This window comes from Mustelus asterias, chromosome 9, assembly GCF_964213995.1.
Source record: "Mustelus asterias chromosome 9, sMusAst1.hap1.1, whole genome shotgun sequence".
In the NCBI taxonomy this organism is placed as follows: domain Eukaryota; kingdom Metazoa; phylum Chordata; class Chondrichthyes; order Carcharhiniformes; family Triakidae; genus Mustelus; species Mustelus asterias.
Window position 1 is genome coordinate 16,090,697 of NC_135809.1, and position 15,159 is coordinate 16,105,855.

Consider the following 15,159-nt stretch of genomic DNA (forward strand, 5'->3'; position numbering starts at 1 on the left):
GCTAGGACTTTCTTAATAAAGGATTCTAGCAATTTCCTTCTGACAGATGTTAGGCCAACTGGCCTATAGTTTTCTGCTTTCTTTATCATTCCATCCTTGAATAATAAGTAGTCTCACAACACCAGGTTAAAGTCCAACAGGTTTATGTGGTAGCACGAGCTTTCGGAGCATTGCCTCTTCATCGAGTGAGTGAAGCGTTCGGTTCACAAACAGGGCATATATAGACACAAACTCAATTACAAGATAATGGTTGGAATGCAAGTCTGGACAGGTAATCAAGTCTTTACAGGAGCAGACAATGCGAGTGGAGAGAGGGTTAAACACAGGTTAAAGAGGTGTGAATTGTCTCAAGCCAGGACAGTTAGTGAGATTTTGCAAGCCCAGGCAAGCCGTGGGGGTTACAGATAGTGTGACATGAACCCAAGATCCTGGTTGAGGCCGTCCTCATGTATGCAGAACTTGGCTATCAGTTTCTGCTCAGCGATTCTGTGTTGTCGTGTGTCGTGAAGGCCGCCTTGCAGAACGCTTATCCAAAGATCAGAGGTGAATGTCTGTGACTGCTGAAGTGTTTCCCAACAGGAAGGGAACACCCCTGCCTGGCGATTGTCAAGCGGTGTTCATTCATCCGTTGTCGTAGCGTCTGCATGGTCACACCAATGTACCATGCCTCAGGACATCCTTTCCTGTAGCGCATCAGGTAGACAATGTTGGCTGAGTCACAAGAGTATGTACTGTGTACCTGGTGGATGGTGTTCTCACGGGAGATGATGGCATACATGTCAATGATCCAGCATGTCTTGCAGAGGTTGCTGTGGCAGGGTTGTGTGGGTTTCTCCTGAAGGCTGGGTAGTTTGCTGCGTACAGCAGCATCTATTTTTCAATCCACTAGGACCCTTGCAGAATCTAAGAAATTTTGGAGGATTACCAGTGCCTCTACTATCTCTATAGCCACTTATTTTAAGACCCTAGGATACAGGCCGTCTGGACCTGGGAACTTGTTGGACTTTAGGTCAAATGGTTTTCCAGCATCCTTTCCCCAGTGATTGCTTATTCCTCACTTTCAACTCTCGATTTTCAAATACGTTTCCCACGCAATGAAAATAGACATAAAATACTTCCTCAACAATTTTGCCATTTCCATGTTTTCCATTATTATTTCCCCAGACTCTCTAGAGTCTAATGTCTCTCGACACTTTTCCAATTTAAAAGATCCTATTCTACCAAGACATTCATATGGCCCAGTTCCAGCCATTGTTCATTAGTTTGATTAGCAGCAGCCTTGTTACTCCGGTATTCTGGCTCTGGGATGGGTTTTCCTTCAAACAACTTTTAATAATAAAGCTACACGCATTATGGGGATGTGTTGAAGATTTAGCAGAGTTAGAGTGTGCACACTTTAATGACAGTTCAATTTCTACATAAATTAAACTTCCCCAGTGAGTCCATTCCTTCTACCTGTTTGAGGACAGAGGATTGGCAGACCACCGTTCAATCCCACTGTACTCAGAGCCTCACCAACTTATTGACTGAAACAGGACAGCCTGGGGTTCAGTACCTGAACCCATGAGGCAATTAATAGTAGAAAATTCATTTGTGGACAGGTTTCATGAACCGGGACCTCTTAGTGGATCTTTGTTTGCCACAGGGACACAGTATCTCATCCAGGGACTACTGGTCACTATTTCCAGTAATGACGCATTTATAACCTTCAATATTTACCTCTAAAAATTCGGGAAAATTTAAGATTAAAAAACAAAATATATCAGAAAATAAACCGAGGAGTTGATTAGAGGCAGACATCTGGAGAAACGATGAGATGTGAATTAGCCTATTAGTGGAAAAACAAGTGTTTACATATTTGACTAGAAATACAATGGGGCTCAAGATGTAGTAACTTCAAAGTGGAGTTTGCATGTTCTCCCTAGTTCTCCCATAGTTCAGACACTATGTGTCTGTGAGGGTTTCCTCCAGGGTCTCCCGTTTTCTCCTACGGTCCAAAGGTGTGCAGTTCGATGGATTGGCCATACTAAATTGTCCCTTAGTGTCCCAAGATGTGTAGATTTGGGGAATTAGCAGGTAAATGTGTGAGGTTATGGGGATAGGGCGCGTGCAAGATGCTCTGTCAGAGAATTGGTGCAGATTTGATGGGGCGACAACTCTAGTGATTCTATGAAATTGGAGCGATAAGGAAATGGTCATATCTGCCAAAAGCCAAACCCACAGGATGAATATCAAAAAGGAAAAGAAATAATAACTGTAGGACAATAATTAAAGAGGAAAGGGGAGAGGCAACTAACATCAGGACTGCAGCTGTTGAGATAGCCGCCTAAAAGTAGCCAATTTTCACGTTTGTTGAGCCGGAAGAGTTTCCCCAGACATGGCCACCTTAACCAGTAGGGGCAGCACCATGACACAGTGGTTAGCACTGCTACCTCACAGTGACAGGGACCTGGATTCGATTCCCGGCTTGGATCACTGCCTGTGCAGAGTCTGCACATTCTCCCCTTGTCTGCGTGGGTTTCCTCCGGGTGCTCCGGCTTCCTCCCACAGTCCGAAAGACGTACTGGTTAGGTGCATTGGCCATGCTAAATTCTCCCTCAGTGTACCCGACCAGGCACTGGAGTGTGGCGACTCGGGGATTTTCACAGTAACTTCATTGCAGTGTTAATTTAAGCCCACTTGTGACTAATAAATAAATAAACTTTAACTTGTGGGGGGTAATTATTTTGCTGGATTTAACTCATCAAGTTGCTTAATATTGGATGTTGTTTGGGAAATAGGAAAAGGGGGGGTTGAGTGTTCCGGAAATATAGGTAATTTGGGGTTCACGGGTTAGTTTCATGTAAAATGGTGTGTGTCTGGTCAGCGTACATCATATGGTATTATAATCCTCCTTGTCAGGTGTGTTTTTGTTTTAAATTAATAAATATTCTTTATTAATTGCTCACACTATGACTGGACTTTTTCCTCAATGAGTAGTACATCATTCCTCACATTATGTATACACCACTAAGAACCAGTGTTCCAAGTTACACGTCTGGGTTTTGGAACACCCTCACATGCAACATCAGTGGGGTTTGTAACAACACGTTATGCACCAGTAAAGTATATTGAAATCCTGATGCACTGGCTTCGAACCACTAAACTCCTACATTGCTGATTAATAGGGTGGGGGAAGAAAGCAATTAAGTCAGAAGAACAGAGGGTGATGATTACTTCTCTGAGGTTTCGCTGTTAATCATTCTCCAATGTCAAAGTAAATTCTGCTGTTTCCTTTTCAACACAACACGGACAGTTTTTCCTTTGTCGCTATACAAAGTTGCAGCTGGAGCAGTTTAAGTGATTAAACATAAATGGCATTCTGTACCAAGATTGAAAAAGAAAACTTACATCCTTGTGGTAGTCCAATTTGTGACTTGACTAAGAATGAACAGCCAAGACTTGCCACAAAAGATTTTGGACGCCATACTGTTGAATCACAAAAAGATCATCCCTTTGTGCAATACTCACCTTAACAGGTGTAACCCAGGTATGAATGAACCATGTCCAGAAAACCCTGGTGCACAGCCCACTGGTTGCCAAGTGGCTGATGTGCAAGTCAGGCCAGTGACAACTCATAGGGGAAAATCACAGTTCCAGACACTGGAGGGAAGTCCAGAGGAGGCACAGAATTGTCAGAAAGGGCTTCCCCACGGCCAGAATTTTTACACTCCCCCCATGGGTGGGTTCTGAGGCGGGGGTGCAAAATTGAATAGACGGGACTCCTTCTGGGAACCCACCTACCCGAACCCAGAAGCAATTTCACACTTTGGGCGGGCAGGGCCTTGGGTGGGAATCTCACCCTTTAAGTGGCCACCTAGAGGCCTTATCCCTCAAATTTATCCTCAATTTTTAGGCTGGCAGGAGTGGGTGTGGGTAAGGTGGGAAAATCACAATAAAACTTGACCAAGCTAGGATGGGAAGGCCCCTCAAAGTCGGGGCGCTCTTCCCTACCCCCAGGACATTGGACCTCCAGGACCCCCTCCCCACTGGCCTACACACACAATACCATGATCACCCCTCCCTTCCCGATATCCCAGGACATACCCTCACAACCTGGTCTTACGTTTGAAACGGACCCTGGACTTAGTCCCAGGCAAAGAATTGCAGTATTGTTTCTGGCCACTACACTGCTGTGCCTGGCCGGGTTGAAAAGCTGCCAGGATAGCTTAGGAGTGCTTTGCTTTAAGGGCAGATGGAAGTCCCGTCCACTGCCAATCAATGCTCAAGTGCCCATGAAATAGCAGTGGGAGGTCAAGATTCAGTGGTTGTGCATTACGCAACGACTCTCGTGATGGCAAATGATCAGCACTCACCATCCTCAAATCCCTACCCTGCGAGTTTCTTTGCTATTAAAATTTATCAAGCTAAATTGCCCCTTAGTGTCAGCGGGACTAGATACAGTAAATGCATGGGGTTATGGGGATAGGTGGGATTGTGGTCAGTGAAAACCCAATGGGCTGAATGGTCCCCTTCTGCACCATAGGATTCAATGATTCTGTGATTTCAATGCCACTCAAATGCTGGCAGCAACAAAATTCAGCATTATTACTTCAAAGCAACCCAACAGAAACAAGGAACAAAATTCAGGGTGGTTCAAGCTACTTGTTATGGTCACTGTATACTTGTCTTAAAATAAATAAAAGCCACAGAGTCATGCAAATTTGTGTTCTTTTGGAAGTGAACTTTCAAGGTAACTATTTGCCAAGATTCTTTCAACCCTGTCAAATGATTGGTGCGATTTCTGGTCTTGCATGCTTGAGAGAACTTATTATGAGCAATGTCATTGGTGCGACATTCAGTCTCAACGTACTTGTTATACTGAATAACTTCACGGAATGTATTTGCATTTATCAGCATCATTTGTCCTCAGCACATTGCATCATGCTCCATCTGCACAATGTGTCACAAGGTTCAAAATTAAAACAATTTACTTCATCTACAAGGCTTTTGTGAGCGACAGCAGTGTGTGCTAGACCGGATAAACCACAATTGTCCCTTTCTGTCTTGTACATTCATATGTATGGGGCAAAGTGATAAAAAGGACATTTTGGTGAGTTTTCCAATTATGGATTATTAAATTAATATAAAATCAGTAAAATGAAGCTACATCAAAATGCATTAGGAGTTAATGATACATGCTAAAATGGAGGCCAAGGACCACAGTTGTTAGCACTGCTGCCTCGCAGCTCCAGGAACCTGGGTTCAATTCCTGGCTTGGGTCTGTCTGTGTGGAGTCTGCACGGGTTTCCTCTGGGTGCTCCGGTTTCCTCCCACGGTCCAAAGATGTTGATGGCCATGCTAAATTACCCCTTCGTGTCCCAGGATGCATAGGTTAGAGGAATTAGTGGGGTAAATATGTGGAGTTATGGGGATTGTTATTGGTGCAGACTTGATGGGCCGAATGGCCTCCTTCTGCACTGTAGGGATTCTATGATTCGGGTGGTGGAAACTGGGGTCAAAATGAGCAGCTAGTTTACTGGCACAGATATGATGGGCTGAATGGTCTTTTTCAGCAGTGAAACTTTTCTACGGGCAATTCTTTCCCTTTTTCCATCCGAGTGCTGGCTCAGGCGTGAAAGTGGCCTGCAGCTTGCTGGCTACACAGCCGGCTTTCCTCGCCATATCGTGCAGCACTTGGAACTAATAGATTTGGAGGTGTGACCCACACCGTCACGCTGGCAGGATGGGGCCAGAAGAGAAAGGGCATCCTGATCGCTGGTTAAAGAGAGGAATCCCCCCACATGCTCAAGGGCAACCCCCCATCCTCCCTCCCCACACGCACAGGAACCTTCCCCCATGCACATGTGGACCCCCCGCAATCTGTATCTCCTCCCTCCAGGGTAATGCCAGGGCACACTGCCAGGGCATGCCCCACTCACCAGCCCACATTTTCAGAAGTGAACAAAGCCCTTTAACGTGCATAGATCTCAAGAGGCAGAACAGTATCATTTCCACAGAACAGCTTTCTAAAAAGGACAGATGTTGGTAGCACCACAAGCAGCACCCAGATACAACCTCTGTATTACTTCCATATCATCCCTTCCATATTATTCAGCTGACAATTTACAATCCTGTCATTATTTTTCCCCCCCAATGATTGATATTTAAATAAACGTTTCACAACCACACCCAGTAGGACACTTTTCCCTCCAATTTTGAAACTTTTCCCTGTACACAGATAAGGGCTGGAATTCTCCAGCCGTTCACGCTGGCAGGATTCTCCAGTCCCACTGGCAGCGCCCCCTCGCCCGTGAGTTTCCCCACTAGCGTCGGGTGGCATCAATGGGAATTCCTATCGACAGCGGCGGGACCGGAGAATCCCGCCATTAGCAAACAACTCAACACCTCCCACCACTGGGAGGACAGAGAATCTTGTCCAAGCATTCGAATCACAGCAAGTACCCTTCCTGCTGTACATATACCAAGTCATGAAAAGGGGCAATGTAAGTAGCAGCAGTGGCTGTTATTTTCCTGCAATAGCCACCAGATAATAAGTCCACAGATCATTTGTTGACATTGAACTAATGTACACATGCACTGGCCTACTCGGAAATGTGATGGAATAAACAGAAAACTTTAGAACAGGGTGGACTTTATTTTTGAAGCTATCATAGTAAACTGTTGAGAGTTGAACTTCCTGGATATTATATATAGCTGCGAGGTAGCCTTCCAACTTTTTCTAGACTGTCTTTTAAATGATAAAAAGTGTCAACATGAATGGAGAATCCGCTCCAATAAATTAAACCAATGTTGTGTGATTCGGGTAAAGGAGGTCAGTGTTTCTTTTTACAGCAATGAAGCAAGTCTGGCAAAAGTTTAATTAAAATACAAACATTTACATAGAAACTGATGCTCCACATCCAAGTAACATTTTCATACCGGTCTGGGTTTTGCCTTTCTGTATTCACAGATTATTTTTGAACAAGCCAGGAATTCTAGAATTTAATTCAGTTTGAACAAGGCTCTGAAACAGGCCTGAAAAGAAACTTTTTAAATCTTCTTTCAAACTGCCTTTCGAGAAAGGTGAAAACGGAGGGGGAATAAACTTTGTAAAAAAGAAACCGGTCAGATTCTGCTGTCAGCTTTCATCATACCTTGGTATAGTTATCAGCTAGCTGGACATGAACTACAGACTGGTGAAAAGGGATGAATATGAGCACGATATTTAAGAGGTATTTAGATGAGCGTTTGCAATGCCACAGCATACAAGGCTACAGGCCAAGCGCAGGAAAATGGGATTAAAATAGACAAGTGCTTGATGGCCAGCATGGACACGATGGGCCGAAAGGCATCTTTCCATGGGGTGCGTGTGCAGATGCAACGTCTGCCCCAACAATTGAGGTTGAATAAAGCACACAGCATGTAAATTGGTCATCGAGTGTCCAACTAGGATTGACTAATAAAAATGCACTTCCATAGATTCCCTACAGTGCAGGAGGAGGCCATTTGGCCCATCGAGGCGGCATCAATCACAATCCCACCCAGGCCCCAACCCCATAGCCCAACATATTTACCCTAGCTAGTCCCCCTGACACTAAGTGGCAATTTAGCATGGCCAATCCGCCTAACCCGCACATCTTTGGACTTTAAATCCATCCCATAAACCAAAACACCCAAGGAATGAATCAAGGTCAAGTTAAGTGCCACAATTGGAATGATGCTCTCGAACATTAATACAAAGAATACTCATTCAGTTTTAATGAATAAAACTGAGGAACAGAAAATGAGATGGCCTCCTTAGTGACTGAACAGTGCTCAAGGGTGATTCAGTTGTGACTTACCAAACATCCGCTGATGGAAGAGGAGTTTTCCTGCAACAAGGCCAGTAATAATAGCCAACAGCCACAGTAGCACTTTCAGGAAGCTCCAGCCTCCTCCAGGATACTTATTCGCGATGAAAGAGAAGCAGTTTCCAACCACAATGACGTTGGCAGGAGTCTGGCTGTGGGAGATGGGATCCTCAGCGAAAATAAGAAAGTTGAAGAAAGTCACCAAGTAGGCCACAACCAGCCGGCTCCATGGGTGCTGGAAATAATAACGAAATGCTTTCACCATCCTCATGCACATGGGCCGCCCCTTCAACCTGCAATCTGTGCAGAGAGAGAGAGACACACAAATTAGCCATTCAGTAAGTTGTCTACGTAAAACACAGTAAGAAGTCTCAACACCAGGTTAAAGTCTCAACAGGTTTATTTGGTATCACGAGCTTTCGTAGCACTGCTCCTTCATCAGGTGAGTGTATGGGGCAGTGCTCCGAAAGCTCATGATACCATATAAAACCTGGGGTGGTGAGACTTCTTACTGTGCCCAGCCCAGTCCAACACCAGCATCTCCACATCATGTAAAACACAATGAGATATTTACCTGCTGTGCCACTCAGCACATCTGCATCACCATACAAAGTTACATTTCATAATGAACATTCTCTAGAAGCCCAGCTGAGGGGGATTCTAGATTCGGGTGGATTTTTCCCTGGTTTAGCAATTTCCTCAGTAGTGACTGAAGTCGCTTTCAATAGAATGTGTGCTCTATGGCAATGAAGGTGCAAAGAGCAACTGGGGAGAGAGAGAGAGGCTGGCATTAAAAGTCTCTCATCCAAAACTATTGAGACTGAAAGGTTAACTTTTATTGGCTGGAAGAGTGACCAATGATGTGCCTTATTGCAGGAAACTCCCTTGTGTGGGAATTTCCAGTTATTTCCATCCCACCAAAGGGTTTGGCAAAGTGATCTCTTATATTCCACATAGTTTAAATAACAGCCAGCACAATGCATTCTTTAAAAAAGGAAATCAGAAATTTGCCATCTTATAGAATCTACAGTGCAGAAGGAGGCCATTTGGCCCTTCGAGTCTGCACCGACCACAATCCCATCCAGGCCCTATTCCCGTAACCCCATATATTTACCCTCCCAATTCCCCCTGACATTAAGGGGCAATTTAGCACGGCCAATCCACCTAACCCACACATCTTTGGACTGTGGGTGGAAACCGGGGCAGCCAGAGGAAACCCACGCAGACACGGGGAGAACGTGCAAACTCCACACAGAGACCCCCCAAGCCGGGAATCGAACCCGGGTCCCTGGCGCTGTGAGGCAGCAGTGCTAACCACCATGCCACCCCTATTTAAATAGCATTCACCATCAAACAATCCACCCCAGCACAACAATGCATTCTTTTTTTAAAAATCAGAAATTTGCCACTCATTTAAATAACATTCACCATGTAAAACTATCCACACAGCCTAAAGCAATCTCTGCCTCAGCATTTACAATGAATGGTAATTCTGCCTTTAAATTCACCCACCTACCATGACGTAGGACATACGACAGGTTTAATACTAACCTTGCTGCCTACTCTTTTCTCATGTTACAACCCACCATTTCCAGGAGTGACTGTCTGGGCTGCTGCTGCTCTCCTCACGCTGTTCTACACTCAGAGATTAAAATTATGTTTTAAAAATGCAAATAAAAAGGCATGGCATGCGACATGTGACCTGAGGCAGGAGTTTAGGGCTGTTTCCCCTTTATTGTAAACGCCAGCCACTGCCTCATCAGCAGGAGTAGGATGGAGTCTCAACTCAGAAAGCAGCTGAGCCAGTCTCCCCAGGCTCATAATTACTACAAAGGCAAAGCGACATGCAACAAGTGCGTCAAACCTACAAATGGAATGCAAGCTTTTAAAAAACAGTTTCGAAGTGAAAACAGGAAGCAACTTTCTCGTGGATAATAAGTTAAATCGTTATTACCAGTAGAAGGCATCCTCGTCTCGACTTATTCAGGACAGAGCTGCTAATTCTCACAACCCCACCGCGCACAACTTCAGAAATAAATAGGGGGGGTGGTTACCAGATATATCTGTGTGTGGTGTAAATATAGACGCTGCCCTGCACTTCTGCTGAACTCAAAACACAACAGCTTAAATTTACTTATTTGAAGCTCTCATGTTACTAAACAGATCCAATGTTTCAAAAACAACATTTTTCAGACATCTATTCGATTTCTGATTCAAAGAAATTGGGTAGCAGCCCACAATTCCGGCCTGACACAGTGAGATTAAGCTTATGTCAATTTATCATCTTACATTGGCTGCACTTCCATCCATGAGGTTATATTTATACCAGATGCTCAAATTTACTCTCAGTCCCATACACTTTCCTCAAGTGACTAATGAGACTATTTTAAATAAAGTGTATTGGTGTCACATGAGAACATGTAATCGCTATGTGTGGAGACCCCAGACTTTCAATGATGAAGGAAAAACGTTAGAAATTTCCCTATGACTGGGTTACCCCAATGACCGAATTAGTAAGTGCACAGCCTTGTGTTTTCTGGACCCTACAAATCACACAGTGATACTAAATTATGAATTAATTCTTATTCCCTAATGTAAAGAATAATGGCTAAACACAGTAAACCTATCGTTCAATTAATTCTAAACTTCACATGAAAATAACATACAATACTGAAACAAGCGTGCAATAATGTCCAGTATCAGTTAATACAATTGCTGAATCATTGCCAGGGTGGCACAGTGGTAGTCACTGCTGCCTCGGGTGATTGCCTGTGTAGAGTTTGCCACTTCTCCCTGTGTCTGCGTGGGTTTCCTCCGGTGCTCCAGTTTCCTTCCATAGTCCGAAGATGTGGTTAGGTTGATTGGCTATGCTACATTACCCCTTAGTGCCAGGGGGATTAGCAGGGTTAATACATGGGGTTATGGGAATAGGGCTTGGGTGGGATTGTCTGTGTGGAGTTTGCACGTTTTCCTCGTGCCTGCGTGGGTTTCCTCTAGGTGCTCCAGTTTCCTCCCATAGCTCACAGATGTGCGGGTTAGGTTCGTTGGCTATAAGTCAGGGGTGTTAGCAGGGTAAATACATGGGGTTGTGGGGATAGGGCCTGGGTGGGATTGTTATCAGTACAGGTTCAATGGGCCAAATGGCCTCCTTCTGCATTGTAAAGATTCTATATTTAAACTAATCGCTACTACAGGAATATTATAACCAAATCCAATTCTGTCCTTTTGTTACACTTTTGGACAAAAAAAAAAACCATAACATGCTAGTGAGGCTTGGGCTGGGAACAAGGAGTGGTGAAACCACTGCAGGTGACAGCAGGAGTGGAGTTGAGTGAACAAGAATGATAGCAAGCAGTTAAACTTGACATAGCAGCAAATGGCGAATAAAGGAGATGGTAACGATAAAACTAAACAACACGACTCACATTTATTGAGCATAGATTAACTAAACGTTCTTACTGTTGCTGTTTTGGGAGACATTTCTTGTGCCAAATGGGTGGAGTGCAGATTTGCACGACAGTAACCTATTGTTTCTGAATGTTTTGAGACTCGGAGAGATGTGGGAAGGCAGCACTAATTCTACAAGTGCAAGTTCTTTCTTTCCCCATCACTTGACCAAGCGACAGAAAAACCACTCATCTGACTCAGCAGCAACAACACTCAGTAAATGAACTGAGGCAGCAACGCCAGGGCATTCAATTCTAAAATCACTATGAAATCTCAAAGTGTGACTTATAAATACATGGTAGAATGTTCCAGCTATAACACAAAGGATAGTTTAGTGAAAAAATTGTGAAGGTTATCCCATTACAGCTGTACTGCACCCAGCCTTCCATCCATTGACTCGGTCTACACTTCCCACTGCCTCAGAAAAGCAGCCAGGATAATTAAGGATCCCACGCACTTCGGACATACTCTCTTCCCTTTCTTCCGTCGGGAAAAAGATACAAAGGTCTGAGATCATGCATCAACTGACTCAAGAACAGCTTCTTCCCTGCTGCCATCAGAATTCCAAATGGACCTACCTTACATTAAGTCGATCTGTCTCTACACCCTAGCTATGACTGTAACACTACATTCTGAACCCTATCCTTTCCTTCTCCCCCATGTACTCTATGAACGGTATGTTTTGTCTGTATATCACGCAAGAAACAATAATTTTCACTGTATCCCAATACACGTGACAATAATAAATCGAATCAAAAGAATATTTGAGGTTCTGCACCAATTGGATTCACCTTTGCAAACAGCCTGTGGTATCCTGTGATTTACTTTGCTGCCACTGCTTTAAGAGGTACAGACACACAGCCAGATATCCTAATAACATCTGCTGATGGTACACGAGAGCATGAACAAGCTCCACCAAACTGCCACATCATAAACTAATGCAACACAGACACGTTTAAAAAGTGTCAAAAGCTTAAGATTTTGATTACCTTCTGCATAGATGGTTTGGATCTTCTATGGATTGAGATGCTGAAATGGTTTGGGATCCAATTCAATTAATATCCAAACTTCTCTGTAACTATCTGCTGCATACATTCATTAACATGCATCACAACTGAGCACTGGACCTTTGACGGCTTGCTATTATTCATGTATTTAATCAGTGTAAATTCAACATCTGCTGCATGAATTAGTTTTTTATCTCTAACCTCTTTAGGATAATTGTGTTTGAGAAATATTACAGGCTATTACGAGGGGATTTTTTTTTTTTTGAGTAGGGTGGATGGAGGGAGACAGGACTGGAACAGTATCAATAACAACATGGGATGGCACGGTAGCACAGTGGTTAGCACTACTGCTTCACAGCGCCAGGGACCCAGGTTCGATTCCTGGCTTGGGTCACTGTCCGTGTGGAGTTTGCACATTCTCCTTGTGTTGTGTGGGTTTCCTCCGGGTGCTCCAGTTTGCTCCCACATTCTGAAAGACGTGCTGGATAGGTGCGTTGACCTGAACAGGCTCTGGAATGTGGTGACTAGGGGAATTTCATAGTAACTTCATTGCAGTGTTAATGTAAGCCTCACTTGTGACTAATAAATAAACTTTGCTTTAATATGTAGTGAAGCAATCACTTACAACTCAGATGATTATGGGTTCCAGCACCTTCCTCAGATCAGCTTGTCATTGTTCAGAAGGGAATTTGAGCTCTTGCTACAGGATTATATGGAGAGGGGGGGGATGGTAGGTAGGTAACAACCCCCTCATCTGATACAATTTACCACTAATCACAGGCCAGCACTGACAGAAACCATTGAACAGTCCAGATTTCAAACCATTTCCTTCACACTCTTCCCCCCTGACAATCTCTTGTTGGGTAAAATTTTCTTTTTTTTAAAGACATAAGATTTAAAACCTGATGCTTGACTGTTCATTGATTTCCCATTGTTTTAAGCAAAAGTGACTAATAAGACTAAAGTTTGGTCAACTCTCCATGAGTTAGCTGTGATTAAACCTAACACAGAACTTGTGATCTCTATTATGTTGGACTAAGGGCTGATTAAAGTTTAAACAGGCTGAATATTGACTTTTTTTCCTTGCAGCACAATAATACTATGCTCAATAGTACGATTAGGACGCTTTAATTGTTGCTGAACCATTTTCTATTGTGGAATGGAGAGATTTATACAGTTAGCAGTTTTCGGAAAAGACAGAACACACCCCAATTGGATTACTGTCAGTTTAAGTGAGTACGAGGCAGGACAAAGAAAAATATATATAGCCTCGCAGGTAGAGTTAAAGTTTATTCATTAGTATCACAAGTAGATTTACATTAACGCTACAAAGAAGTCACTGTGAAAATCCCCTAGTCGCCACACTCTTGTGCCTGTTCGGTTACACTGAGTGAGAATTTAGCACAGCCAATCCACCTAACCAGCACGTCTTTCAGACTGTGGGAGGAAACCAGAGCACCCGGAGGAAACCCACACAGACACAGGGAGAACATGCAGACTCTGCACTGACAGTAACCCAAGCCAGGAATCAAACCCGGGTCCCCAGCGCTGTGGGGCAGCAGTGCTAAATGCTGTGTTGCCGTGCTGTCCCACAGGGCCGGTGAGTTTCGCACGGCTTTTCTCGCCTGATCCAATACTCTGTGCAATCTTGGGAATCTTTCTCCCCTAGACTGGAGTCAGCTGCATATCTGTAGCCTCTACTGTAAATACCTACATGCAGCTGTTAATAAAGACTTACTGTTAACATACTCTAGACTATGAAGCCTACTTCAAGATGTCCGAAGCCAGATTCTTCAGCGCTCAAGTTTTATTCCAACTCACAATGAACAACACTGAAGGCAGTATCAAAAATAAAAGCAAGGAATCCCTTAATGGGTTAATTCTGCTCTGGGCTGCTGCAAATAAATAAACCACACCTCCCACCCTCTGAAGTTTTCACACTCTCAGCATTGTTTAAATAAATAATTCCACCGCACCCATCCTGGTTACCCTCACTTCAAAAATAATCAGCGAGTCCCCCTCATTTAAAACATTGCATATTTTTCCTTCCTGCGCTTCGATATTTACCTCCCTCTACTTCCTCCTTCAATCTAATGCAGGCAAATCAATGAATTGGCATAACCATGTCCCCAATTGTTATTTTCCAAATCAATAATATATTCAACTCTGTCTTTCCTTGAAGGGACAAAAGTCAATATACAACTTCTAGACCATTGCCCTGACTGTCTCAAAGTTGTAAGTTAACTATCAATTAGTAAACAGTTAACAGTACTCACCCTGTCAATATTAACCTTCTTCCAATTACGCACACTTCCTATTTTCATATTTACTTCCTATTCTCTAGATTTTTATCACAGCAATTTGACACGTAATAATTAAGGGAAGGTGATGACCCAGCGATATTATCACTAGATTATTAATTCCGAAACTCAGCTAATGTTCTGGGGACCTGGGTTCGAATCCCGCCACAGCAGCTGGTGGAATTTGACTTGCATAAAAAATATCTGGAATGAAGAATCTACTGATGACCATTGCCGATTGTCGGGAAAAACCCATCTGGTTCACTAATGTCCCTTTAGGGAAGGAAATCTGCCGTCCTTCCCCGGTCTGGCCTACATGTGACTCCAGATCCTCAGCACTGTGGTTGACTCTCATCGGCCCTCGGGCAACTAGGGATGGGCACTAAAGGCTGGCCAGCCAGCGATGCCCATGTCCCACGAATGATTATGAAAAAAATGCTTGCGTAATATCACATTTCAGAGGGTGGGAGGTGTGGTTTATTTATTTGCAGCAGCCCAGAACTGGATGAAACCGTTAAGGGATTTCTTGTTTTTATCTTCAATACTGAAATATCTGGAATTAAGAATCCTACT

The 15,159-nt window shown here is 43.7% G+C and overlaps 1 protein-coding gene across 4 annotated transcripts in view; it reads right to left on the minus strand.

Annotated features, from left to right (window-relative positions):
* Window positions 1-15,159, minus strand: part of tmem117 (transmembrane protein 117) — a 319,128-nt gene that overhangs the window by 284,845 nt on the left and 19,124 nt on the right. The window contains exons 1-2 of one of the 4 annotated variants that reach the window (XM_078219734.1): window positions 9,787-9,870; window positions 7,824-8,132 (exon numbers count right to left, since the gene is read on the minus strand). In XM_078219734.1, coding sequence (XP_078075860.1) covers window positions 7,824-8,132; window positions 9,787-9,799 — 322 coding nt within the window. In that variant the 5' untranslated portion in view covers window positions 9,800-9,870. Of the gene's footprint in view, window positions 1-7,823; window positions 8,133-8,406; window positions 8,579-9,383; window positions 9,476-9,786; window positions 9,871-15,159 lie in introns of those variants that run through there. The other 3 variants (XM_078219736.1, XM_078219735.1, XM_078219733.1) reach the window with 3 other exon arrangements.